Source organism: Giraffa tippelskirchi, chromosome 11, assembly GCF_054371585.1.
Source record: "Giraffa tippelskirchi isolate mGirTip1 chromosome 11, T2T-mGirTip1v1.2.pri, whole genome shotgun sequence".
NCBI classification, from domain to species: Eukaryota; Metazoa; Chordata; class Mammalia; order Artiodactyla; family Giraffidae; genus Giraffa; species Giraffa tippelskirchi.
In genome coordinates this window covers 3481362-3506664 of record NC_137285.1, presented here as the reverse complement: position 1 = coordinate 3506664, position 25303 = coordinate 3481362, and the positions used below count along the sequence as shown (strand labels likewise).

General features: G+C 59.0%; 2 protein-coding genes and 1 long non-coding RNA gene across 29 annotated transcripts; 1 reads left to right on the top strand and 2 right to left on the bottom strand.

Annotated features, from left to right (window-relative positions):
• The first annotated feature begins 55 nt into the window (after nucleotides 1-55).
• CCDC157 (coiled-coil domain containing 157) lies at nucleotides 56-14781 on the top strand. Of its 26 annotated transcripts, none has more exons than XR_014068997.1 (15): nucleotides 56-194; nucleotides 1559-1645; nucleotides 3159-3289; nucleotides 3463-3594; nucleotides 4579-4837; nucleotides 6562-6733; nucleotides 7641-8265; nucleotides 8953-9009; nucleotides 9399-9589; nucleotides 9947-10123; nucleotides 10212-10380; nucleotides 11212-11321; nucleotides 11457-11596; nucleotides 12048-12136; nucleotides 12225-12558. XR_014068997.1 is itself a non-coding variant. In XM_081542569.1 (15 exons), the coding sequence occupies exons 6-15, from the start codon at nucleotides 4590-4592 to the stop codon at nucleotides 12472-12474; spliced, it is 2139 nt and encodes a 712-aa protein (XP_081398695.1). In that variant the 5' UTR covers nucleotides 56-194; nucleotides 1606-1645; nucleotides 3113-3289; nucleotides 3463-3594; nucleotides 3958-4129; nucleotides 4487-4589; the 3' UTR covers nucleotides 12475-12558. The 26 variants fall into 26 exon arrangements, 22 of the variants coding, with proteins under 22 accessions (XP_081398695.1, XP_081398690.1, XP_081398701.1 ...); XR_014068994.1 differs by having other exon boundaries at nucleotides 8953-9030; XR_014068995.1 differs by having other exon boundaries at nucleotides 3113-3289; nucleotides 8953-9030.
• LOC145526572 (uncharacterized) lies at nucleotides 3075-6162 on the bottom strand. Its single transcript, XR_014068998.1, has 4 exons — nucleotides 6043-6162; nucleotides 4946-5428; nucleotides 4301-4762; nucleotides 3075-4147 (listed from the first exon to the last, which is right to left on the bottom strand). It is a non-coding gene; the product is annotated as an uncharacterized LOC145526572 (long non-coding RNA).
• RNF215 (ring finger protein 215) lies at nucleotides 14692-18878 on the bottom strand. Of its 2 annotated transcripts, none has more exons than XM_081542581.1 (9): nucleotides 18450-18878; nucleotides 18048-18191; nucleotides 17479-17550; nucleotides 17311-17396; nucleotides 16716-16872; nucleotides 16179-16298; nucleotides 15945-16088; nucleotides 15600-15702; nucleotides 14692-15510 (listed from the first exon to the last, which is right to left on the bottom strand). In XM_081542581.1, exons 1-9 carry the CDS (start codon nucleotides 18741-18743, stop codon nucleotides 15488-15490), a joined length of 1143 nt encoding a protein of 380 aa, XP_081398707.1. In that variant the 5' UTR covers nucleotides 18744-18878; the 3' UTR covers nucleotides 14692-15487. The 2 variants fall into 2 exon arrangements, with proteins under 2 accessions (XP_081398707.1, XP_081398708.1); XM_081542582.1 differs by having other exon boundaries at nucleotides 18507-18851.
• Nucleotides 18879-25303: the final 6425 nt, after the last annotated feature.

Sequence of the window (25303 nt, the reverse complement as noted above, 5' to 3'; positions counted from 1 at the left end):
TGACGCACGTCCGGGCACGCCCCTCCTCCGTGACGCCACTTCCCGCCCTTCCCGCGAGCAAGACGCCGTTGCCACGGCAGCGGTCGGGGAGCCGGGCTAGGTTTTGCACTGGATCCTCGGAGCCGCAGCAGCGCCTGGGGGCAGTTCTGTGAACCCGCCAGACACAGGGGCTGAGGCTGCGACGCCGGAGATCGGTGAGACTTTTTACATCGCCCGCCCCGACGCCCGGATCCCCCTCTCCTTTACTCTGCCAGGCCATGTCCCCTCTCCCTCCGACCCCCGCCTTCTAAGCCCCGGGTTCTCTCCCATTGGCCTCCCACTTTGGCCAAATCTCCGCCTGCCTGTTCTTCCAGGCCCCTCTTTACTTCAGGTCCACGTCCTCCAGACCCCTTCCCAAGTCTCAATCCCTAATTCCCACTGGTCCCTTTTCCCGCGGTCCTGCCTTTTCCAGTTCCACCCTCGCCTTCCATAGTCCCGCTCTCGAACCGGTGGACAAACCTAGATCTGGGTTTCTTTAGGCTCCACCCCTCACGTCCGCACGTGTGTCCCCGCGGACCACTTCCCCGCCCCCTAGCACACCCCGTTCCCCCTCTTGTCGCTTCTTCTCCTGGGGCTTCTCCTCCCTTTCCCCTCTCCCCTCCCTCCCAACTCCAGAATGTGTCTGGCTCTGAAGCCTTGCCTGGACTTCAATTTCTTCACCTATGAAATGGGGGTGTGGCGGGGGGGGTGAGGGTGGGTGATAGGAAAAGATGCCCTCCCAAGTCTCCTTCCTTGTCTCTTTGTCACACCATAGCTGGTTTATGTTAGTGTTACTATTAACGTTGAACTATAACGATAGTTGGAGAAGGCAATGGCACCCCACTCCAGTACTCTTGCCTGGAAAATCCCATGGACGGAGGAGCCTGGTAGGCTATAGTCCGTGGGGTCGCTAAGAGTCGGACACGACTGAGCGACTTCACTTTAACTTTTCCCTTTCATGCACTGGAGAAGGAAATGGCAACCCACTCCAGTATTCTTGCCTGGAGAATCCTAGGGACGGCGGAGCCTGGTGGGCTGCCATCTGTAGGGTCGCACAGAGTCGGACACGACTGAAGCGACTTAGCAGCATAACGATAGTTAGGATTTATTGAACATGTACCATGAGCCAGACCCTGTGCCAAACACTGCATGCATTGCATCATTTATTTCTTAGAGCAACTCATTTACAGATGAGAACAGTGAGGTTCACATCCTCAATTTACATGGTAGAGTGGGAATCCAAACCCAGGCCTCTGTTACTCTTCTACTAGTGCAGTTACTTGCTTTGTCTTCACTGGATTCCTTCAGTATCCCCCTGGATATCCAGGCAGTTAGCAATCCTGAGTCAGAGACTGACGCTGATATATAGATGGGTTTAGAGTTTCCAAAGCATTTCCATGGGTGCACTGGTCAGGATATGTGAAATCGCTCAGTCGTGTCTAACTCTTTGCAACCCCATGGACTGTAGCATACCAGGCTCCTCCGTCCATGGGATTTTCCAGGCAAGAGTACTGGAGTAGGTTGCCATTTCCTTCTCCAGGGGATCTTCCCGACCCAGGGATCAAACCCAGATCTCCCGCATTGCAGGCAGACGTCTGAGCCACCAGGGAAGCCCACTGGTCAGAAGGTAGGCATAATCTTTACCTGAGGGGTAGGGTCCCAGGGCTCAAGACAAAGAAGGGACTTGAATGTTGAACAGGAGTGAAGGAAAGGTTCCTTCACTCCTCTGTGGGTTAAAATCCACCTTGGGCTGAGGGACCTATGGAGAAGCAAGGTTACCTGCTGCTCCCACCCCAGGGTAGTGGTGGCTCAATTAGTGCCATCTCTTGTGTGACCTCAGAAGCAGGGCAGGGTTGGAAGCTTCAGGCTGAGGGTTCTACTCAAGACTCAGGAATGATGGAGAAAGCTTGTATCCAATGCTCCTTCACTTGACACACACCCACGTGCTTCTCAGACCAGGCTTATATCTGCAAATTCCCGCTGTTCAAAAGAAATGATGTAGGGTAACCTCAGATGTTTTTTCAGTGTTGTGTTTTCCTCTTGTATATTCTTACTGCCTTGGCATTTGCTGCTGCTCATCAGAATCAGAATCTGGGGCCTTCCCTGGCCCAGTGGTTAAGAATCTGCCTTCCAGTTCAAGGGTTGCGGGTTTAATCCCTTGTGGGGGAACTAAGATTTCACATACCAAGGGGCAGCTGAGCCCACACACCACAGCTACTGAGCCCACATGCTGCAACTAGAGAGTCAAAAATAAATAAATATTTTTTAAAAAGAACCAGAATCTAACATCTGGCCTTAGAGAGCCACTGTAGTTATTTGAGGGCGAACAGGTTATTGTTTCTTTGTGTCTACACAAGCAAGCTCCTGAGTTCCAGGTGCTTTACCTCCTGAGAACCTCTCCTCCCACAGTGGGATTTCTTGCTCACCCCTCCTCCCATGGTGGGATTTCTTTCTTGCTTTATTTATTTCCTTCTTGCAGTTCCAGGAAGGAAACCCGGAATGTTTCAGTTGGTTTTTCCATTTGTTTCTGCCTCATCCTTTGGGGACATAACATCTCATGGGTGATATCTCATGAGCCATCATCACTGGGGCAACATACGTACGTGGGACGTTGACCTGTGTGTATTTGTGACCTGTGTGTATTTCCACCCATATCACACCCGCTGTGGGTGGAACTGCAGTACTGATACACCCATGACTTAATCCCTGCAGAGACCCTGAGACATAAACGGTGCTTCCTGGTGGACTGGGCTATGTGCCCTGCTCTGTCCCTATTCTTTAAAGACAGTGCCAGCACACAGTAGGTACTCAGTCACCATTTTTTTTTGCTTACTGAACACAGAATCTGACCCCCTACCCCTGCTCTGTCCAGTGCAGCAGCCCCCAGCCCATGTGGTACTGTATTGGAAAATAGGGGCTGGTCCAAATTGGGATGTGCTGTGCATGTCACATAGACATTGGATTTTGAGACAATATCTTTATACTGATTTCACATTGAAGAGATACTTTCAGTATATTAAGTTAAATAATGTATGTTATTAAAACTAATTTACCTCTTTCTTTTTACTTCTTTTTTTTAACGTGGCGAGTATAGAATTTTCAGTCCCACATGTGGCTCGCATTGTGTTTCTTTTGGACAGTGCTGCTCGAGAAGTAGCACCGCCTGAAGTCAGAGCAGAGATGTTGGATGCAAGAACGCCAGCTCCCTGAGTGACCTTGGCCTAGCCCCCTAACTTCCCAGAGCCTCAGTTCCCTCATCTGTTTAAAGGAGGTGGGTTTGGGGAGTGGCACACGGCAGGTCCCGTGGTCAGAGCCAGCAGTGCCACCTGCTCTTCTCCTCGCTGCCCCTCCCGCCTGGGGCAGCCCGCTTCTTCCACGGCAGCCTCCTCCCAGGAAGCCCTCCCAGAGTGCACACTCCCTCACTCTCCCTTAATCTACTCCCAGGGACCGAAGGGCTGGACATGGGAAGCCAGGCAGCTGGCTGAGCGTCTGACCTCGAGCCCCAGAGCCTGCGGGCAAGTCTGAGAGCCAGGCACACTCAGACATCCAGCTCCACGGACAGACACCTGTAGAGAGGTGAGGACAGGGCCAGTCCTCTGGGAGGCTGGCTGGCCCTCGGGAACTACCCTGGGGCCCTCTGGGTTTCCCTGCCCCTGTGGGTGCAGGCAGGCCCTAGGGTCCCCACCCACGTGGCCAGATCACACTGCAGTGGGGGAGGTGTGAGTCAAAGGAGACAGATGGGCACGGGTTCAGAAGCGAGTGCCCGCACCAGAGCTGCCGCTTGTAGCTGATGGTGTGCAGAGTGGAGGGGACGGGAGAGGAGAGAGGACGGGGGAGGGGTGTACCCAGAGGTGGCCTTTCTCCCCAGGGCCAGAGAGAGTCCTGGGGGGCTGCCAGCCAGTGTAATGTGGTCAGATAGACTTGGCCCGATCTCCATAGGAGAAGCAGAACAGATTCCAGTGGGTAGGCCCATGGCCCAGCTGGCAGCTGCTGCAGCAGCCCAGGCAGGAGACGACAGTGGCCCAGCACTCCCCGTCATGCTGTAGCTACAACTCTCTCTTAGTTGTCAGCGGCCTGTCCAGGGTTTTGCGCAGAGAGGGGTGGCTTGCAGGTACATCCTCCGGCACAGCTGTATAAATAAATAAAAATAAATGGGCTTCCCCGGTGACTCAGAGGTAAAGAATCCGCCTGCGATGCAGGAGACACAAGAGACTCGGGCTCGATCTCTGGGTTGGGGAGATCCCCTGGAGGAGGAAATGGCAACCCACTCCAGTATTCTTACCTGGGAACACAGCTGTTAGGCACCTAGCATTTAGCGGGGGGCTGGCACACAGGTCCTCAGAGGAGCTGTGGACCGATGGACTCGGCAGTGTGGGCATGAAGTGGGGCAGACAAGAGGGAGGCTGGTGTGGTCACCCACAAGCGGGTCCCGAAGGGGCCAGGCAACAGACTTCTCCCCGCCATCAAGGTTGGATTTCAGGTTTTCTGGGGCTTTCGGAAGCTTCCCCCAGCAGCAGCCAAGCGGCTCTGGCTCATAGGGGTGCTCTCTGCCCACCCCAGGAGCCAGGAGGATGGCGCACCTGCTGGGCAGCCCGGCCTGCATGGACAGCCTGCGCAAGGACCTCACCGACCTGCAGGGCACCATCGTCGACGTGTTCTCCCGCGCCGGGCCCGTGCGCTTCCCCTCCTGGAAGTTCCCCGACCGTGTGGCCTGTGACCTGGACATGGTGGCCCTGCTGGAGCACTACGACCACATGCCAGGCGACCCTGAGTTCACGCAGCTGGCCCACGCTGTGCTGCTGGAGCTGGTCATTGACAGGTGAGGGCCTCGCCCCAACCCGCCCTCCTCAGGATGCTGGCCCCCACCCCTCAAACCCCAGCAGCAGCCCCAGGGTCCTCCTCCAGCACCGGCGGTGCCAGCCATCACCTTTGAGTGCGTGCCAGCCAGGGCCAGGTCAGCTCAGGCCCCTCACAGCGCCCTCTCCTCGTGTCGTGTCGTGCTGTGTCTCCCCGTCCATCTTCAGGGAGTTGCGGGCCACCCCGTCGGTCCGTGTGGCACCACGGCTCTGACACCTGCTTCTCCAGCTGCCGCCAGCTGCCTCTTAGGGTTTCTGCGTGTTGAGGATGCAACGTCTGCTGCTCAGAGTCCCCATCGCAGGCTCTGTCCTGTCCCGTCTGTGTGTCACGGGACCAGACTCCGGGTGTGCTTGTCCACATCCTGGCCCTGCTGGGAAGAGGTCGCTGGACTCCCCTGCAGCCCCATCGCTTCTACAGCGTCGTTCATGTTACCAGGGTCATCAGCCTCCACTCCCTGGGGACCGCAGCCCAGGCTCCACATGCTCCAAACCTTGCATGCTAACGAGGTCACGGGCCCGACAGGTGGGGGGGACCCCAGCAGCTTGGGGATGACCTGCTGGGGACAAAGAGGCCCAGGGTGACCACTCAGAGGCCTAGAGGAGCAGTGGGTGTGAAAGCGCTTCTCAGACCCTATGAGGGGCTGGAGGGGTGTGAGCCCAGAACACACTCTCCTTCCTTGCTGTGCCCCCTCCCGGGAAGGCCCCGCCCACTCCTTTCTGGGCCAGCCAAGCCCCACCTGCCCGTCACAGAGCAGTCTACCCATCGGCCTTCTAGGAAGCTGGTGCTGACCTGTCTTCCCACCCCTTGCCTGGCCGCTCTGTCTAGGCCACCCTCCACCCACCCCACCCACCCCCAAGCTGCTCATTCATTGTCACGATTCACAGAGGAGGACACCTTGGCCAGAAAGGGACAGGGCTGGGAGGCGCTCAGCACCCCCTCCTCCGGGCCCTCTCTGCCCAAGGCCTGGGGCGGTGGGTGGGTGGGGTTGGACAGCCCTCTCGTACCTGCAACAGCTGAAAGTCACTTATCTGCCTGGTGTGTCTTGTAAACACAGTTCCTTCCTCTTCTTTTAAAACAGCCAGGTTCCTATGCAAATGCCTGCGTCTCTTCCCAAACACCCCTTTACCTTACAATTAGCCCCTCACTCAGGGTAGGAGAGGGACCTACCTCTCTCCTTCCAGTCTCTGCTGTCACAGAAGCAGCTCGTCACACAGGAGAAGCCCTCCCCAACACACACACAACTAGAATCAGGAAACCGCAGGGCACACTGCCCTGCACCCTCACCCTGAGGTGTGTGTGTGACCTCCCGCACCTTGGCCTCAGCTGTGTCCTCTGTGAGGTAACGGCTCTGAGCCCTGTGACGTAAGGCAGCCACTCACCCAGCACTTCCTGAGCACTGAGGACACAACTGAGGCAAAGCCCAGCCTCCCAGGATCTCCCAGTCCAGCGGGGAGCAGCAAGGCAGAGGTGCTGCCACCCAGGAGGCCCCGAGGAGGCCCCAAGCTTAGCCTTCAGGGAGGGCTTCCTAGAGGAAGTGGCTCTTGGGTTGGGCAGAGCATATTGTGAGATGCTCTGAGCCCCTGAGGCCCAGGCCAGTCTCCAGAGCTGGAGGCCACTGGTCGTGTGGTGCCAGGGCGCACTGGCACCAGGCTTTGCCCCAGTCAACCCTACTGTCTCCGCCCGCAGGCTCCTGCTGCTGCTTCAGAGCTGCGAGAGCTACCTGGAGAACCTGACCTTGCGGCAGATTGTGCCCCCAGCCCGTGCTGCAGGGCCCTGCATGTCCGTGGGGCTCACAGTACGACGCTTCTGGAACAGTCTACTGAGGCTGGGCATGCTCAGCCAGCAGGCGGCCCTCCAGGTGGGTCCACCACTCCCCTTCCCCAACTGTGGTCACCCTCACGCCAGCCCACCAGCCCCAGCCGCCACGCCTGCCACGTGCACACCGCACCCGCCGCTGGCTCCACTCTGGAGCCCACGCATCCTGGAAGTTAGCGACGCAGGCCTTGAGGGTCATGTTTGGGCCGCCCGGCTCTGTAGTTTACACTGTGGGACTTTGGAAAACTCCTACCCACTCTGAACCTCAGTCTGTTCATCTGTGCAGTGGGAGTGACGACAGTCCTTACCTCCCAGGGCATGGTTGAGTAATGGGGATTATGAAAGTGTTAGTCACTCAGTCACATCCGACTCTCTGTGACCCCATAGACTGTAGCCCGCCAGGCTCCTCTCTCCATAGGAATTCTCCAGGCAAGAATACTGGAGTGGGTAGCCATTCCCTTCTCCAGGGGAATCTTCCAGACCCAGGGATCGAACCCGGGTCTCCCGCATTGCAGGCAGATTCTTTACCATCTGAGCCACCAGGGAAGCCCCGATGGGGTTTACATGAGCCCCATTTGTCTTGGGTTACCCCATAACCTTCACAACCACCTGTGGGCAGGACCACTGTCACCATAATGGGAAGGAAACGAAAACCGAGAGTGGCTTTGGTGACACGCAAACGGATGAGTCCACCCAGCAAGGGCCCAGCGCCTGGCAGCTGTGTCTGTCACCGTGTCACCCTCCCAGTGGCAGGCGTGTACCCGCATTGACCTGGGCTTGGTAACGGAGGCAGCAGAGAGGAGAAGGCGCGCTCTCATTCACGCTGGTGCCAGATACCATCTGAGGGTCTGAGCATCGGGCGAGGCTGCTATCACAGAAATCCCCAGGGAGCCGGTCACCGCCCAGGCCCGTCTCCCTCAGCTGCTTTCCCTTTCTTTACCTGACCACAGGAAAGGGCAAACCAAGGAGAGACCCTCACCTCCAAGCCCACAGCCAAGGGCGAGCCAGCCGGGAGCCCAGACCTGGTGACCGCCCAGCTCGTCAAGCCCCGCTGCCCAGTGCCAGGCCTGCCCCAGGCCTGCCCAGAGCGGGACAGCCTCCCCGTCAGGGTCTCTCTGAAGTGTCCAGGCAGGACGGCCGAGAACACCAGAAGCGTCCACTCCCAGACCGTGGAGACGGCCCTGGTGCCCTGTGACGCGTGCACCAGCGTCCAGGGCAGCCTGCAGGAGGTGGGCAAGGTGGTCATCAACCTGTGTCAGAGCCAGAACCTGCCCTCGTCGCTGGGCCACTTCCAGCAGCTGGTGCGGGACACCATGGGACGCAGGCCGCTGCCAGCCGCCACCGTGGGTCTCTGGGCAGCCGAGCAGAGCAAAGATCTGGCGCGCCTCGGCAAGCTCGTGGGGCCCCTCAGGGCCCAGCTGGAGGAGGCCGAGGGCCAGAAGGACAGACTGAGGACGCAGATGGGCGAGCTAGAGCAGGCCCTGCAGCAGGAGCGGGGGGCGCGGCAGCGGCAGGCCGAGGAGGCCGAGCAGCGCCGGGCCCAGTGGGAGCGTGAGAGGCAGCAGCTGCTCGAAGGTCAGCCCCTGAGGCTGGGCCCCCAGCGCCAGGGCCCTGCCACCTACCAAGTGCAGGGGCTCCCCAGGGAGCCAACCCTGCAACAAAAAGGGTGTGGAAGAAACTTGGGCTGGGAGTGGGCAGGAGACGCAGAGTACGGAAGATAGGGAAAGGGGTGCGCTCACCAGGCCCGTCACCCTGCCGGCAGCTTGAGCCCCATCCCGCTGGGGAACGCAGGAGCCGGTGGAGAACAGGAGTCGTCCCACCAGAGGGGCGAGGGAGCCAGGGGATTCGTACACTCACTCCTGTGGGTCACTGAAGGGAATTCCTGGGAGCTCATCCTACCCTGGTAATCCCAGCCGGCAGAGGCGCCCCTCTGGCCTCCGCAGAAGCAGTCAGGCAGAGACACAGCCTTGGGCCTCACAGCAGGCCAGCCCCTGTGGAGGTTGTGAAGCCTGAGGGAGGAGCTGGGGCAAGCTGCCACCCTTCCTGAGCCTCCCTGTCGCCCCCCAGGAGGACATGGAGGCCCAGAGAGGTGCAGACACGTGGCAACCACCCAAGAGAAAGCAGGGTGGAGGGGCCAGGCCTGCCAGCACCTCCCCAGAGACCCTCCCAAGTGTCCCACCATGGCACGGGGCACACTGGGCATGAAGCCCCCGCCAGGCCCCAGGGAGCCTCTGAAGGGCCTCTCTCTCATGGCTGCCACAGAAACAAGTGACCTCAAGACGAAGGTGGCCACCCTGGAGGGGGAGTTGAAGCAGCAGCGTGAGTCCACGCAGGCCGTGGGTGAGGAGTCCCGCCGCGGCGCCCAGCACCATGAGCCCCGTGCTCGGTGGCTGGAACACCAGCCCCCGTCTCTGTCTCCCGGGCTTCGAGGGCAAAGCTAAGGCGACCACAGAGGAGGCTGGCACTGACCGGCCAGACCGCTGGGTGACGCCACCTCCCACCCAGAGAGGGCCTTCTGTGTCCAGCACCCACCTTCGGGCGGGGTCCAGAGCCCCACTGTGTGACTGAGGACAAACACCGAGGCCCGGAGACGTGCTGTGACAACCCCCCCGCCCCCCTTCCCAGGTCCCATCCTGGGTCAGAACCCGTGCGGGGAGTCCCCAGCGCTCCCGGGCCCTGCCCCTTCCCACACGCGCTCCATCCTACAGAGAGCAAGGCCCAGCAGCTGCAGGCGGAGGCCAAGCACCGGTTGGAGGCCGAGCGGCAGGTGCGGCAGCTGGAGGAGCAGGTGGAGCTGCTGGCGGGGCGGCTGGACGGGGCCAGCCAGCAGATCCGCTGGGCCAGCACGGAGCTGGACAAGGAGAAGGCCCGCGTGGACAGCATGGTCCGCCACCAGGAGGTGAGGCTGGGGGCTCCTCAGCGCCCGGGCTTCCACAACAAACACTGGCTGTGGGGAGACAGAACTCCACGGAGGGGGGACATGCTGGAGACCTCTGGAGAATTCCTGAGTGGAGACCGTGACTGGAAAGAAGTCGGGGGAGCCCGGCTGATGGGAGTCGGCCAACTGCTTTCCAGGGGGCGGGGTCTGCAAGCATGGTGGCCTAGTCTTGCCCTGGTCGGGGTCGGGCTCCCTTCGGCCCTCCACGCCTCCCACTGCATGGAGGTGCACAGATGGGATGCAGCACAAGGGAGTGGGCTTGGGGACGGTCGCCTCCTGTGTCCCTCACGGCCTCCCTCCTGCCCACTCCCGGCTCAGTCCCTGCAGGCCAAACAGCGAGCCCTGCTGCAGCAGCTGGACAGCCTAGACCAGGAGCGCGAGGAGCTGCGGAGCACCCTGGAGGAGGCCGAGGCCCAGCGGGCCCACGTGGAGGAGCAGCTGCAGAGCGTGCAGGGCGAGAGGGAGCAGGGGCAGTGCCAGCTCCGGGCCCAGCAGGTGTGGGGCGGCCCGGGGGGCGGGGCCGGCTCCTCCCGGGGGCGGGGCTGAGAGCTGGTCCTCAGCACAGAGCCTGCCCCGCCCCCAGGAGCTGCTGCAGAGCCTGCAGCGGGAGAAGCAAGGCCTGGAGCAGGCGACCACGGACCTGCGGCTGACCATCTCGGAGCTGGAGCGGGAGCTCGTGGAGCTGCGGGAGCGGGAGAGGCTGCTGGTGGCCTTCCCGGACCTGCACAGGCCTGCGGAGGCCCAGATCCAAAGTAGGGACCCGGGCTCGGTGCAGAGGACACGCTGGGGCCTGGGGTGGTCCGGCGGCTGGGGGCTCCTCTGGGCAGGACACTGGGGCCTGCAGCGAGGGTGGTGGTGGTGGGGGTCCAGTAGTGTGGCCTCCAGAGCCCCCATGACATGTGGGTGCTTTGTGTTGTGCACTCCTGGTGTGGACAGGGACACAGAGGCCCAGCAGTGAGGTGACTGCTCAGGGTTACACAGCCAAGTTCAGACGCTGGTCTGGCTGCCTCTGTAGCCTGTGCCCTGTGCCACGTCACATGCCAGTCCTGGCTCGGCTTCTGTGTCCCCCGTCCTGGCATCTCCCCAAACCACACCATGGGGCCAGCTCCAAGGGCATGGTGACCCCAGTTGTCCAGTGTCTGGGACCCCATGGCATGGGAGTGCTAGGGATCCAGCTCGGAAGACCAGCTGCCAGACCACCTGGGTCCTTGTCCCAACCCCTCTAGCCCCTAGAGCTCTGGGTGAATCCGGTGCAGAGCTGGCAGGATGATCCACTGCGATCTAGCTGGTCACGTACGTTGTCAGTTCTGAGTGCTGGGCCTCGTGCTGCCCTGTCGACCGCCCCACAGGCAGGTGATGAGCCAGGAAACAGATAACAAGTGGCAGCAGCTGCCTGGTTCACAGAGTCGGGGTCGGGGGAGCACCCATCCCCCCAGCAGCAGGAAAGAACATCCTCGCTGAATTCCTGGCCCTCAAACCCAGGAGCTGGCCGTGACTTTGGGCAAGTCACTGTCTCTCAGGCCCTCCAAAAACAGGTGACCTCGGAAGAGCTTCACTTCCTTACCTATTTGCTAAATCTTCAGTGAGGTCCAGTTCCCGCCCCCCACCCCAGCTCTCGAATTCTGCAAGGCCGCAGTCACCTCCCAGCAGGCAGGGGGCTACGGAGCCGGGACAAGGCCTCAGGAGAAGGAAGGTGCGGTGGGAGGCCCACAGCACCGACCCCACCCACCTCCCTGTGCCCAAGGCGCGTCTGCCCTCAGAAGTGCTGTCTCTTTGGGCTCAAGAGGCCGACCTGCTGGGGTGCAGTTCTAGGTGTGCGTCCCCACAGGCTCTGGCAACGTCACGGACGACATGGAGAGGCAGGTGCAGGCCAACAACATCCGCATCCGGGTCCTGCAGGATGAGAACGGGCGGCTGCGGTCCATGCTGTCCAAGATCCGGGAGGTGGCCCAGCAGGGGGGCCTCAAGGTGGGCAGCATGGCTCCCCCGCCCGAGAGGGGCCGACCCCTGGGGACTGGGAAGAGGCCCCCCCGACCCAGCGGAGGTCTTGGGCTTCCCCGGGGAACCTGCCGCCAGCCCAGCTCCCGGCACGCGGGGCCCTCCCGGCACATGGCTTCAGCTGTGCCTGTTGTGAAGCCTCCCACGATTCGGCCAGGCACAAGGGTGGTTACGTGTCTTCCCGCTCCAAGCCCCCCTCCGGCCCTTTGAATCTTTATTTCAAGTGCACCAGGAGCCTCGTCTGAAGGCAAACCTTCCCACATTTAACAGCTGACAGGCCCCAGGAGGCTTCCGAAACCTGCCCCTCAGAGGAAGGGGTGGGCCATAGGTTCAAGCCCTGCCCTGCCCCCGCCCTCTATGGCACCCTCTCTGTTGGGTGCAGAGGGGCCCTGGGCCTTGCTGAGCTCGGTTTTCTTCGCAGTTGATCCCCGAGGACCAGCTCTGGGCCCCTCCTGGCAAGGGAATCCCGGGAGTGGAGCCCCCAGCTGAGGCCCCAAGGACGTCCCCAGGGTGAGTGAGGCTTTCTCAGAGGTGGGGCATGTGGCTGGGGGGGAGCCCGCTTGCTCACGGGGGATCTTGCCGTCTGGTCTTCCCTCAGGACCCCAGGTAGGCGGCACCCGCCAGGCAGTAGGACAGCCAGTGCGGGCAGGACCCTGCCGGGCCAGCCCCGGGCATCCCCGCCTCTGCGGCCCCACAGCCAGCCTGGCAAGTCCTCCCCGGAGGACACGACCTACCCTACCAACTGCGCCCAGAACCCCATCCGGGCCTTGGCCAGGCTGAGGAGGAGACTGTCACCAAGCAGGGGCCAGGCCAGCCCTGCACACCAGCCCCAGGAGCGGCCCACGTAACCTGCGAGTTCGGGGGCAGGCCGCAGGGCAGGCAGCTGGCAACCCACCAGATGTAATAAAGCCCAGGCCACCTGCCCACGGCAACCTTGGCCTTACTGCCTTCCTCCCCGCTCCTGAGTCCCCAGCCCTGTGGGTCACTGGCTGGCAGAGGCCTGGCACACCACATGCCCTCAGTGGACAGGAGCCTCCCGCCTCCCTCCTGACGGGCAACAGGGGACGAGGCCATGCTGAGGGCAGAAGGAAGCTTCTAGCACCTGGGCCACGTGAAAGGCAGTCTTTTGACCCCCCCAGAGCAAAGGCTAAGGGATAGTGTAGACACACTGACCCCCGCCAACAGAGAGCAAGGTCAGAGTCGGGTGTGCAGGGCAAGGGGGACGGCCCGGTGAGGACCCCGAGGCAAGGAAAGGGTCAGAGGTGGGCAGGAGCCACCCAGCTGGAAACCCAGGGATGGGGACATGAAGGACCAAGAAAGTCAGCCTTCCTTTTACTGAGGAATGCCTCAGCTTCAGGAAACACAGATGACAAAGGCTTTCTCTATATCTAGGAGGTTGGATCCCCACGAGGCCACTGGAGGCAGGGCAAGGCTTTACCTGGCCAGAGAGGGGACACCCCCGCCAGCCTGGCTGTCCCAGGCCTGTCCCGTGGGGCCCCGGCCCCAATGCCTCCAGCCTCTCCAGCCCTCAGTAGTCCAGTTTCCCCCCCGAAGTCTCCTGCCTGCCCTGAGCCCCCTCACCTGTGAAGGACAGGTGCTAAGACCTTGCTGAGGACTTCTGGGGTGGGGGTGGGGGGCGCTCTTGGCTTTCTGGGACAGTTTTTCCTGGTCAGGAGGCCAAGAAATAGAGTACCTCAGTTTACAGAGAAAGGTCAAGAGGGGGCATGTGTGGTCAGGGTGTGGTTGGGGTGTGCCCAAGTCCTGCTTCTGTGGACCCTGGGGGGCTTGCTAAGGGAGCCTAGGCTTGCTAAACTAGGCCCTTCACAGGGCGGCTCCCTGAGGCAGGGGCCCCGAGAGCCAGGGGCAAACCCATCAGCCCGGCTTCGCTCTGCACCCGTTCAGCAGTTCACAGGTCCACAGGTCAGACGTCCGGGCCCCCTGTGGCTGGGTTCTCTGCTCAGGGCCTGAGAATCAGGCCGAAATGAAAGCCATCTGCCAGGCTGCATTCCTTTTGCGAGGGACTGGGGCAGATTCCAGGCTCCTTCTGACTGCTGGCCGCATTCCAGCTCCTGCAGCTGTGAAACGGAGGTCCATTTCCTCGCTGGCCGCTGTCAAGGCCACTCTTGGCTCCAAAAGGCAATCCAACTTCTCGCCACGTGGCTCCTCCATCTTCAAGTCAGCAACAGAGAATAACTCAGGCTCTGATCCCCTCTACGCTTCAAACTCCTGACTTCCTCTTCCTCTACCAGCTGGAGGAAACACTCTGCTTTTAGTGGGCTCACCTGGTTAGGTCAGGCCTCCCTGGACACCTTCCCACACATTAAGGTCAACCGTGCCATACAACACAACCTAATCACGGGAGTCGACTCCGTCAGGGTCTGTTCCAGGCTCACACAAGGTGTGTTTGTGGGGGCCGGGGGCATCCTAGGGGCTATTTTTGGGGTGCACCCTAGGGGCTATTTTACTTTTGGGGGCACCCTAGGGGCTATTTTACTTTTGGGGGCACCCTAGGGGCTATTTTACTTTTGGGGGGCACCCTAGGGGCTATTTTACTTTTGGGGGGCACCCTAGGGGCTATTTTACTTTTGGGGGGCACCCTAGGGGCTATTTTACTTTGGGGGGCACCCTAGGGGCTATTTTACTTTGGGGGGCACCCTAGGGGCTATTTTACTTTGGGGGGCACCCTAGGGGCTATTTTACTTTTGGGGGGCACCCTAGGGGCTATTTTTTTTGGCTGCACTGGGTCTTCCTTGCTGTGTGTGGGCTTTTCTCTAGTTGTGGCGAGTGGGGGCTACTCTCCAGTTGCAGTGCAAGGGCTTCTCATTGTGGAGGCTTCTCTTGTTGCAGAGCATGGGCTCTAGGGCACGCCACCTTAGTTGCCCCGAGACATGTGGGATCTTCCTGGACCAGGGATTGAACCCGTGTCGCCTGCACTGGCAGGTGGTTCTTAACCACTGGGCCACCAGGGAAGCCCCTTAGGAAGCATTTTAGAGTCCACCTCCCACAGGCAGTAGACCCCCAAGGTGACTTGTTTATCTTAAAATATCCACAAATTTTACATCTTATATTAAAATATATCCATGTTTATTTTAGTATTAAACCTCCTCAACTCCCAATTTTTTTTTTAATAAAAATGGATGACCCTGGAAAATGTACCACATTTACCCTGTGGCTTCAAGTATCCTGGTCAGCAACCTGTAGCCCCATGGAGCAGCACAGGGCTAGATGGTTTCTAAGGCCTCTGGTCCCAGCCAGGTCCCAGATGGGAGCCCAGCTGGACAGGCCATGGGACCCACGGTCCCCAGTGCCCAAGGCCCGAGACCAGCAGGCAGCAGGGGCCTCTGGGTTCAACATCATAGCCTTGACCAAGGTGTGCCCAAAAGATGGTCAGGCTAAGGTGCCTCCAAGGCCAGATGGCGCCTCCCCTGACCCACCCCCCAATAAATAAGCATAGAACCTGGCCTCTGCAGCCTCAGCCCTCAAGGATGCCCTGCCAGCCAGGCCAGAGAGCGCCCAGAGCTCTGGAAATGGGCGCTGCCCACACCCTCTTCCCCAGATGCCTGGCCGGGGTCCTGGGGAGCTGCCTGTGAGGAGGCAGAGACACCCCAGGATGGCAGAGAAGGGCCCCAAAGCCGCCTCCCTTCCTGCCAGGTCCGGGCCGCGCAGCCTCAGGCTGGGGACGGTGGTCCCTCCCTCCTGGTGTGGATGTGGGGACGCTTTGCCCCTGAGCAGGGGAGGCCCCATCCCTCCTCCCACCCACAGGGCTTTCTGTCCTGCCCCCTTGCTGCTGTCCTGTTCCAGGCGCCCAGGACGCAGGCAGGCGGGGTCCCTTCCCCGCGTGCTGAGTCCCAGCCGGGGCAGCTAATCGTCGGAGTAGCGGTTCCCTGCAGGAGAGGAGGAGAGACAACCGGGAGGGAGGCGTCAGGTGGGAACCAGGTGGAGCCGGCCAAGAGCCCCCACCCTCGGTGCTCACCCAGGACGTTGAATTTGCACAGCGGGCAGGTCTGCTGGAGCATCAGCCAGGGGTCCACGCAGTCTCGGTGGAACTCATGCTTACAGGGCAGCACCCGGAGCCACTGCAGGGGTGGGGGGCGTGGGCTCAGGCCACAGGGAAGGTCTCTGGTAGGGGTGCCAGGCCCCGTGCCCTCACCTGAGCTGGGAACCGAAACCCTTGTGGCCCGTCGCCTCCCTACCCCAACCCATTCTGCTTCCCAGCGCTCTGGTGGGACGGGAAGAAGGCCAATGGGGGCGCTTCCCAGGTGGGTTGGGAGCAGGGCAGGCATCACAGCCCCGGCTGACCTCTGCCCAGGGCACTAACTTGCTTGTTGCAGAAATAGTCCAGACACACAGCGCAGGTCTCAGCACCAGGCTCTGGGGGGCTCTGCGCCGCCCGGCCCAGCCGGCACCTCCGGGTCTTGAGGGATGCCAGCCTCTGTACCACTTGGCGCTTGAGCAGCTCCACCTTGGGGGGGGGCAGGGGAAGGGCAGCACAGTTTCCAGCGCTGGGGACATGGGCCCCCTCCCACGGGCCCCCCTAGGAGCTGGCTCCCACCTGGCCTCCAGGCTCCTGCCAGCTCTGCCGGGACGCTTGCCGCTGAGCCTGCACCACGAGGCCTGTGCACAGGAGCATGGCCACCAGCAGGATGGCGTTCCACAGCTGCTGCAGCGGCTTCTAGGGAGGGGAGCCGGGTGTCAGGGCCTCTGGGGCCACCCTACCCCCCTTCATCCCCCAGTAAATTCACCCTGAGGACCAGGCAGGTGAGGTTCACGGGCATCATTGACCCGGGAGGCACCTGGCTTCATCTTCTGAAGCCTCTGTCCTTCTTGGCTTTCACAGGAGAAATGTGAAACCCAGGTAAGGAGTCCGAAGGGGAGTCAAGGCTTCCAAGAAGCAAAGGGACGTGACAACAGCAGCAGCTAATGCTGACTGTGCGTGACCCCAGTGAGGCACCCACACTGAGCACCCACCTGGCCCCTGAACCCTCAGAGCAGCCCTGGGAGGTGCAAGAGGTGGTCTCCCCACCCAGACAGAAGGAGCCCACAGGACTTGAGACAAGGCATGTGCGTACCCGGCTCCCCAAGTACCCACCTGCTCCTGGGCCCGACTGCCTCCCAGGCACACCAAGTCCTGCCATCCTCCGTAGCCATCCTTAGAGAGGCCACAGGTGGTCCACAGGGTCAGCTTCCACTCGATGTTGGCCGACAGAGACTCTCCACTGGTGATCTCAGCCGTGGCCTGGGTCCTCCTGGGAGGGAAACCCAGAGGCGCCAGACGGAAGGGCTCTTGAGAGGAGAGTCTCAAACCCACCAGCCCCAGCCTTGTGGGAAGAAGATCCCCTGAGTATCACCCCATAACAGCCCTTCTACTTTGGCCCCCAGGCCTGTCCCAGCTACTGGTTTCTCCAGGTCTCATAACAGCCGGCCAAGGAGGCCCGCAAGCACAACAAAGAGCCCATCAAGAGTCGGCTTCCTCCGTGGCGAGGCCAATCCCCTCCGCTGAGAAAGCAGCCTCCTCTCTCCACGCCCTGGCACCTCCCTCCAGTCTCTTCACCCATTTCTCAGGCCAAGAGACTACAGGCTCAGACGAACAGGGAAGGGCTTGGTCCCAAGACCCCTGAGCTCATGGCAAAGCCAGGGACCCTAGGGCCCAAGCCCCATCCTTTGGAGCCCACACCCCAACTCACTGCAGCAGCGCCTCCAACAGCTTAGTGACGTTGGAGGAATAATGCAGGACGATCACTGGCCTGAGCAGAAGCTGGGAAATGTCCAGCTAGAGGGGGGACAGGGAGGTCAGGCAGCCCGGGTCACCATCCCCCCAGCCCCAGACCCCCCCACAGCCTGACCTGGTTTACCTCTCGGACCACGTTGTGGTTCAGGACGAGGAGCAGCAGGGCTGAGGCTCCCAGGAAGAGTGCCCTCCGCATCTGCAGGGCAGAGCCAGAGGTCAGCACACAGCCTGCCCACACGCCCGCCCCACCACCTGTGGCCACAGTTGTTCTTGGCTCCTGGTGAGCACTTCCCCTGGACAGACTAGCTGTAAGCAACTTGAGGTCAAGGACAGAAACCCTTATTCCTCCCCCCCCACCCCCAGACGCAATGTGGGACCCAAACAGCACTGTGCCTTCCCTGGTCCAAGCAGAGCAAGCCTGCCCACCAGCCCCCCGCAGGAACTCCCCATCGGATACTCTCAGAGCCTGGTCAAGCTTCCGGACTCTCTCTGTCTCCTGCCACCTCCCTGCTGCCAAACACCCTGACCCAAGTCTACATCCGGGGGTCCCTTGCCCCACCCAGGCCCAGGGCTTCTCTGGAAGGTCCTTAGGGGCCCATCCGGTAGTCCGGCCCTAGCAATTGCCTTGAAAACCCTCCCTCCAGCCCCTCTTCCACATACCACCACCCCCGCCACCACCCCCTCACTCCGCACCTGCTGAACCAGAGCCTTGGGATAGCCCTGTGGGCCGCCGCCCTGACTCTCCTGGTGAATCTGGGCCTCCTGCTCTTTGCCCACGTATGCCACCGCAATCCAGCCTTCTACAGGCGCGTCCTGCTCAGCATCCACGATGTCCATCTGTGGGGCGAGGGGCCGTGGGTAGAGGGAGGGCGGGGAGGCAGGGGATCGGACGCAGAGCGGATGCAAGGCCAGGGTTCGGGAACGAGTTTTGCAGGAGAAAGCACCCGATCTCAGGTTCTGGAAGCCGGCAGGCTGGGAGCCTGGGCAGCCCGGGGGAAGGGGCGCTGGGCTGCCAGGGCTTGGTCCAGGGTGAAGACCGGATGTGGGGGCAGGGTCTACGGCGGGACGGGGGCCGTGCTGCTCAGCGGCGCTCACCAGCAGCAAGCGGCCGCCCAGCGGGGGCGCCGGGTCGGCCTCGGGGCCGATCCTCACCCCCTGTAGCACCAGCGCGTCCTGCCGCGGCAGCCTCACGTCCACCTGCACGGCGCGGGCCCCGCCCCGCCCCGCCCCGGCCGCGGGCTCGCCGCCGTCCGCCGCGGCCCCCGGCCCGGCCAGGCCCAGCCAGAGCGGCAGTAGGGGCAGCAGCAGCAGCAGTGGCGACGGCGGCGGAGAGGGAGGAGGCGACGGCGGCGGCGGCGACCTCAGCGCGGGGCGAGCGGCGGGGCCCATGGCGAGACCCGGCGAATGGACGACGCAGGGGCGCCGGGGGGTCCCGGGCGCGGGGAGGCGGGGGGGAGCGGCGGGAGCGAGGGCGCAGCCGGACAGGGCGGGGCGCTGAGGGGCGGGGGCGGGGCTGCCGCCGGACGGGGCGGGGCGCTGAGGGGCGGGGCGGGGCTGCCGCCGGACGGGGCGGGGCGCCGAGGGCGGGGCGCCGGGAGGCGGGGCGGGCCCTCGGCGCCGCCGGCACCCAGGCCGGGCCTCGCGCGCCCCCTGGTGGCCGCGGAGAACGCGGAGCGACGGCAGCCACGCGGAGGTGGGAAGTCAGAGAGGTGGCCCTCGCGGTTTTGGGTTGTCTGATGGCAGAGACCAGAGAAAAGGTCACCGACAGAGATAGCTGAAAGATAGTTGGTGACTCGGGGAGGCCGAGGCACGCTGAGGGGCCCAGACGGGCAGCAGCAAGGAACTTCTGGGGGTCTGGACACTGATCCTTGCTCTTGAGCGGCCTGGCCTGACGGTCACAAGGTCGGCTGGGTTCTCCACTTCTCTACCAGACTGAACTCCAGGAGATGAACCAGAGACTGGTCTGGCAGGTGGGTGGGTGATTGGGAGGGGGGAGATTGAGACAAGAGTCCTGGAGGGGCAGAGAGAGGTGCCAGGCGTTCCCGGCCCCAGGGGCCCAGAGCCTCAGAGGGGCCCGGAGGCTGGGTCTTCAGGCCGGTCACTTTCCTGGGCTTTGAAATGGGCACGGAAGAGCAGCACTGCCACACCCCCGACAAGGCATGTCCTGATGCCTGCAGCAATGTGAAAATTGTGCGAATGGTCCCAAAACGTGTCCTTTACTCCCAGGGGTTGCTGCTGCTGGGAGCTGGCTCAGTCCGAAAACTGGGCCTTTTGAAAAACTGTACCGTGATAAAAGAACAAAGTCCTAAGGAGGTGTGACATTCTTTTCCCCAATATTTTATTAGGAAAGATTTCAAGCATGCAGAAAAATGGAAAGAATATTGCAGGGGACACCTGTGTAACCACCAACATTGAACCACCAAGATGCTCCTGGAGAATTAGTTGGAGAGAATATGACATATGACAAAGGTGCAGTAATCAAATACAGCATGGGCAAGATAGGCATATAGATACATGGAATGGAATTGGGAGTCCAGAAATAGACCCAGACATCCACAGCCAACTGATTTTCAACAAGGGCACCAAGACCATTCGGTGAGGGCAAGAACATTCTCTTCAACAAATGGTGCTGGGACAACTGGCTATCACATGCAAAAGAATGGGACTCCTACCTCGCACCGTATACAAAAATTAACTCTAAATGGACTAACAGTGGAAATGCAAAATGGTATAGCTGCTGTGGAAATCAGGATGGTGGTTCCTCAAAAACAAACACAGAATTACCCTCTGATCCACTCCTTGGTATATCCAAACGAATTGAAAGCAAGAACTCGAACAGATGTTGGTACACCAGCGTTCACAGCAGCATTGTTCACAACAGCCAAAAGATAGAAACAGGTTTGTTTTGCTTGTTGCACAAGGCGAAATGCTGAGACACAGGTTTGCAGCAAGGAGGGTTTATTTGTAAGACAGCCAAGTGAAGAAATAGGAGAACAAGTCTTGAGTCTGCCTCCCTGAAGGCCAGGGGCTCAGGGTATTTATGGGATGAAGATAAAGCAGCAGGGTGGTCTGGGGGGTGGGGAGCCTAGGGAAAGGTGATTGGGGAAAAGTGCGGTATTCTTCATTCCGCGCAGGCATAACTAAGCTACAAGCCTCTGCAGGTTCATCGCATAATCTGAGGGTGGAACTGTCGGCTCTCTGAAATCAAAAGGTTTCGAAGCACAAACCCAGCAGGTGCCCAGGTAGAGGGTCAGTGGTCCTATCCAGTCTTAACCGGCTCAGCTCAGACTCCACACAGCTGACTCCATTTCTAGAAAACAACTTGGGTGAACATCTTATTGTTTACACCATGTGCTGCTTAGAGGACATGCATCTTAAAATGACCTTGGTTAGTGAAGGCTGGTGAAATGGATTGACTCATCACCCTCAGTTTCACAACTGAAATGTCCATCAGTGGATAAATGGGTAAACCTCAGATATGCAGGTGACACCACCCTTATGGCAGAAAGGGAAGAAGAACTAAAGAGCCTCTTGATGAAAGTGAAAGAGGAGAGTGAAAAAGTTGGCTTAAAGCTCAACGTTCAGAAAACTAAGATCATGGCACCTGGTCCCATCAATTCATGGAAAATAGATGGGGAAACAGTGGAAACAGTGACAGACTTTATTTTTTGGGGTTCCAAAATCATTGCAGATGGTGACTGCAGCAATGAAATTAAAAGACGCTTGCTCCTTGGAGGAAAAGTTATGACCAACCTAGACAGCATATTAAAAAGCAGAGACATTACTTTGCTAACAAATGTCCATCTAATCAAAGCCTTGGTTTTTCCAGTAGTCATGTATGGATCAGAGAAGGCAATGGCACCCCACTCCAGTACTCTTGCCTGGAAAATCCCATGGGTGGAGGAGCTTGGTAGGCTGCAGACCCATGGGGTCGCTAGGAGTCGGACATGACTGAGCGACTTCACTTTCACTTTTCCCTTTCATGCAATGGAGAAGGAAATGGCAACCCACTCCAGTATTCTTGCCTGGAGAATCCCAGGGACGGGGGAGCCTGGTGGGCTGCCGTCTATGGGGTCGCACAGAGTCGGACACTACTGAAGCAACTTAGCAGCAGCAGTAGCAGTAGCAGCATGTATGGATGTGAGATTTGGACTATAAAGAAAGCTGAGTACAGGAGAATTGATGCTTTTGAACTGTGGTGTTGGAGAAGACTCTTAAGAGTTCCTTGGATTGCAAGGAGATCCAGCTAGTCAATCCTAAAGGAAATCAGTCCTGAATATTCATTGGAAGGACTGATGCTGAAGCTGAAACTCCAATACTTTGGCCACCTGATGCGCAGAACTGACTCATTGGAAAAGACCCTGATGCTGGGAAAGATTGAAGGCAGGAGGAGAAGGGGACAACAGAGGATGAGATGGTTGGATGGCATCACTGACTCAATGGACTTGAGTTTGAGTAAACTCTGGGAGTTGGTGATGGACAGGGAGGCCTGGTGTGCTGCAGTCCATGGGGTCGCAGAGTGGGACACGACTGAGCGACTGAACTGAAAAGAGTTTTGATACGTCCATATCATGGAATATTAGTTAATCACAAATAGGAATGGGGCTTCCCGGGTGGCGCAGTGGTAAAGAATCTGCCTGCCAGTGCAGGAGACGCAAGAGGCTTGAGTTCAATCCCTGGCACGGGAAAATCCCCTGGAGTAGGAAATGACAGCCCACTCCAGTATTCTTGCTTGGAAAATTCCATGGACACACGAGCCTGGTGGGCTACAGTCCATGGGGTCAAAAAGAGTCGGACACGACTCTCAGTCATGAGTCGCTGAGCACAGCATGAATAGGAATGAGGTGCTGACACCCGTGACATGAATGACCCGTGACAACATGAATGACCTGTGAAAACATTATGCTAAGTTCGAGAAGCCAGACACAAGAGGCCATGTATTAACATTATTGTATAATGTGTCCGGAATAGGTAAATCAGATGGAAAGCAGATGAACGGCTGAGGGGAGGGGGAAATGGCATGTGACTGCTTCATGGTTCAGGGCTTCCCTCTGGGCTGACAAAAAGGTTTTGAAACTGAATAGAGAAGCTGGCTGCCCACCATTGTGAATATACTCAATACCACTGAATTTCTTACTTTTTTGATTTTTCTTAAGATTTCAGTTGTTTTGCCAATAATCTCTTTTTTTTTAATATTATTCATTTACTTACTTATTTTAATTTTTGGCCTCACCGTGGGACATGCAGGATCTTAGTTTCTTGACCAGGGATCGAACCCAGGCCCCTTGCATTGGGAATGCGAAGTCTGAGCCACTGGATCTCCAGGGAAATCCCTGAATTATTTTTTTCACTTTACAGTGGTTAATTTTAGGTTGTGTGAATTTCACTTCAATGAAAAAAATAATGCAGGCCTGGCTGTATAGTAACAAAACTCTAATCAAGCGAATGAGAAACACGAAGTTCAGATCACCAGTGTGGAGTTTTATTGTGAAGGGGCACCCTGGGGCCCCAGCAGTCTCGGTGTTCTGCTTTTTAAGTCACCTGATTGTTCGTTATATCATCCTTCTTCGCATAGGTTACTAACCTTCTTTTGTAAGGTATCATTCTTCCTAAGTTGTGCAATGCACTGTGGAGGCCCTGTTCGGTCCATGGAGAGTCTTGCTTCTCCGATTCTGTGAATGTCGCAGCCTGTCTATCAGTCCCAGTGACAAGGTTGCAAGGACAGAGCCTGTAATCAGGCTGTTGGCTCCACTGCCTCCCTGTCCATGTTGCCACCACTGACTCCCTATTCCCACACTTCTTCCCAAGGCAGGGGGTCCTCACGGTCCCCCAACACACACACACCTCCCAGATGCAGATCTTAGCTCACGCCCGTCCCCCACCTGGAACACACCTCTGCTTCCCTACAAATGTCCACATCCTAGCCTTCCATCTGTGGGAGCCTGAGGGCTGCTGTAAACATGGTGAGCCGTCACTGATACCCTGCGGTCTGCCCTCCCTCGGGTAACCCTGGTGATCCTGGAAGAGACAAAGGACTGAGGATACAGTCTTAATGTGGGAGAGTGTAGCCCAGGCCAGTCCAGTCCAGTCCAGTCCTTCTGCTGCTGGGTGGGGTGGAGCTGGGGGCTGTGGGGGAGCAGTCGAGATCAGCTTTCTTGCCCTGGGTCCCCAAATGGGAGTTGGACTAAACAGTTGTTGGCAGGTGGGAGAGCTCCTTTCATCAGGCGTACTGTGATCCCAAACAGCTTGTGTCTTGGAATACAAGGTTTCCTGGCCCTGGGCTGGACTGTGAACTGGGTGGAAGAGGCCCCCGTGTCCCTCATCTTTCCTCACCCCTGCTAAAGTTGCAAGGAGACAGAGGAAGAAATGAAGCTGTTAACCAAAGTGTGAGGCGCATAGGGTGTTTTGCCCCAGGCACTAATGGGGTGGGGGCAGGGAAATGATTTAGACTTGGTATCAGGAATGGGGTATGTGAGGGGGCCGCGGCTGGCATGGGCTGCTCTTCTTCTGCTGTGAAATGAATTCTTCAGTGTGATTCCAGGCTGTGCATAAGATGGGCAAGCCTCCCGCGAGTCCATGGATGGTAGTGCTGGCAGGCTATGGCGAGGGCAAATCCATGTTCAGAATACTGGTCGGCCCCTGGGATGGAGGAGCGGCAATGTGCTGAAGCTGCCACCAGGTGGCAGGCTAGTCCCCAGGGAGCACCTGGGGTGGGGGTGGGGCACACTGGGCTGGGTGTTGGTCTCTGCTGTTTTTACAGAGGGGGCCTTCAGGAGGGCTTCCCGGGCGGCACAGTGGTGAAGAATCCACCTGCCAATGCAGGAGACGCGGGTTGGATCCCTGGGTCGGGACGGTCCCCTGGAGGAGGAAATGGCAACCCACTCCAGTATTCTTGCCTGGGAAATCCCATGAACAAAGGAGTCTGGTGGGCTGCAGTTTAGGGGGTAGCAAACGAGTTGGACACGACCTAGTGACTGAGCCCTCCAGGAGGGCAAAGCCTTGCTCACAGGAACTCATCACCCATGGGATGAGGACACACAGGCTGCTGGCCCCAGATTGTCAAGGTGCATATCAAAGGAATGATTTCAGTGAGCCCAGACTCTTGCATCTTCCCAGAAGCAGAAAAGTGCTAAGTTCCTTAACTTGAGATATCCAGCTTCTTTTATCAACTGTAATCTTCTGATGTTCCGACTACCTGGTCTTTGTCACAAAAGCTCCTGTCCCTCTTGGCTCCCCACTGCTTCCTCTTTGAACAGTTTCTCAGAGTTATCTGAAATGCTGTGTTCTGGACTTAGGTCCTGAGATTTGACCACCAAATTAAACATAACTTTTAGGTTGTGCTTTTTTTTTTCTCCCCTCCGAGTTGACGGGGGCTTCAAAGCCAGTTGCAACAAGAGAAGACTAGACGGTGGCAGGGAGGGCTGTATTTTCAGAACTCAGAGTTCCTTCAGGTCTCTTCACGTTATAGGCACGAGCCCCAGAACACATACCGAATCATCTCAGCAAAATCTTAGGCTGTTCCTCGGTTGCCTGGTTTCTTTGCCACCTCCCTCCACTCATCCAGATGCCCAGTGGGGGGTGATGACTCACCTGAGCTCACACCGGGCAGGTGAAGAGTGGCCGTGAAAGTGTGACATGTCGAGGGGAGGGTCTGCAGCATGGGGGGTCAGCACGGTCAGGGTCCAGTCCTCAGGGGACAGAGTGTTGGATCATGCCCACAAGTGGATGGCCACCCCAGTGGGGTTCTAGGCACTGGGCGTGTAGCTGTGACCATGACCAGCCATGGCTCCTGCCCTCGAGAAGAGATGGTCAAACATAACCACTTATTTCAGACCGTGGTAAGTGCCACACGAAGGAGATAAAATGGCATGAGAGAGTGACTGGGGCTGGGGGCCGCTTCAGCTTCAGTGCCAGGGAAAGAGGCCTCTCCAAGAGGAGGGTGGTGTGGG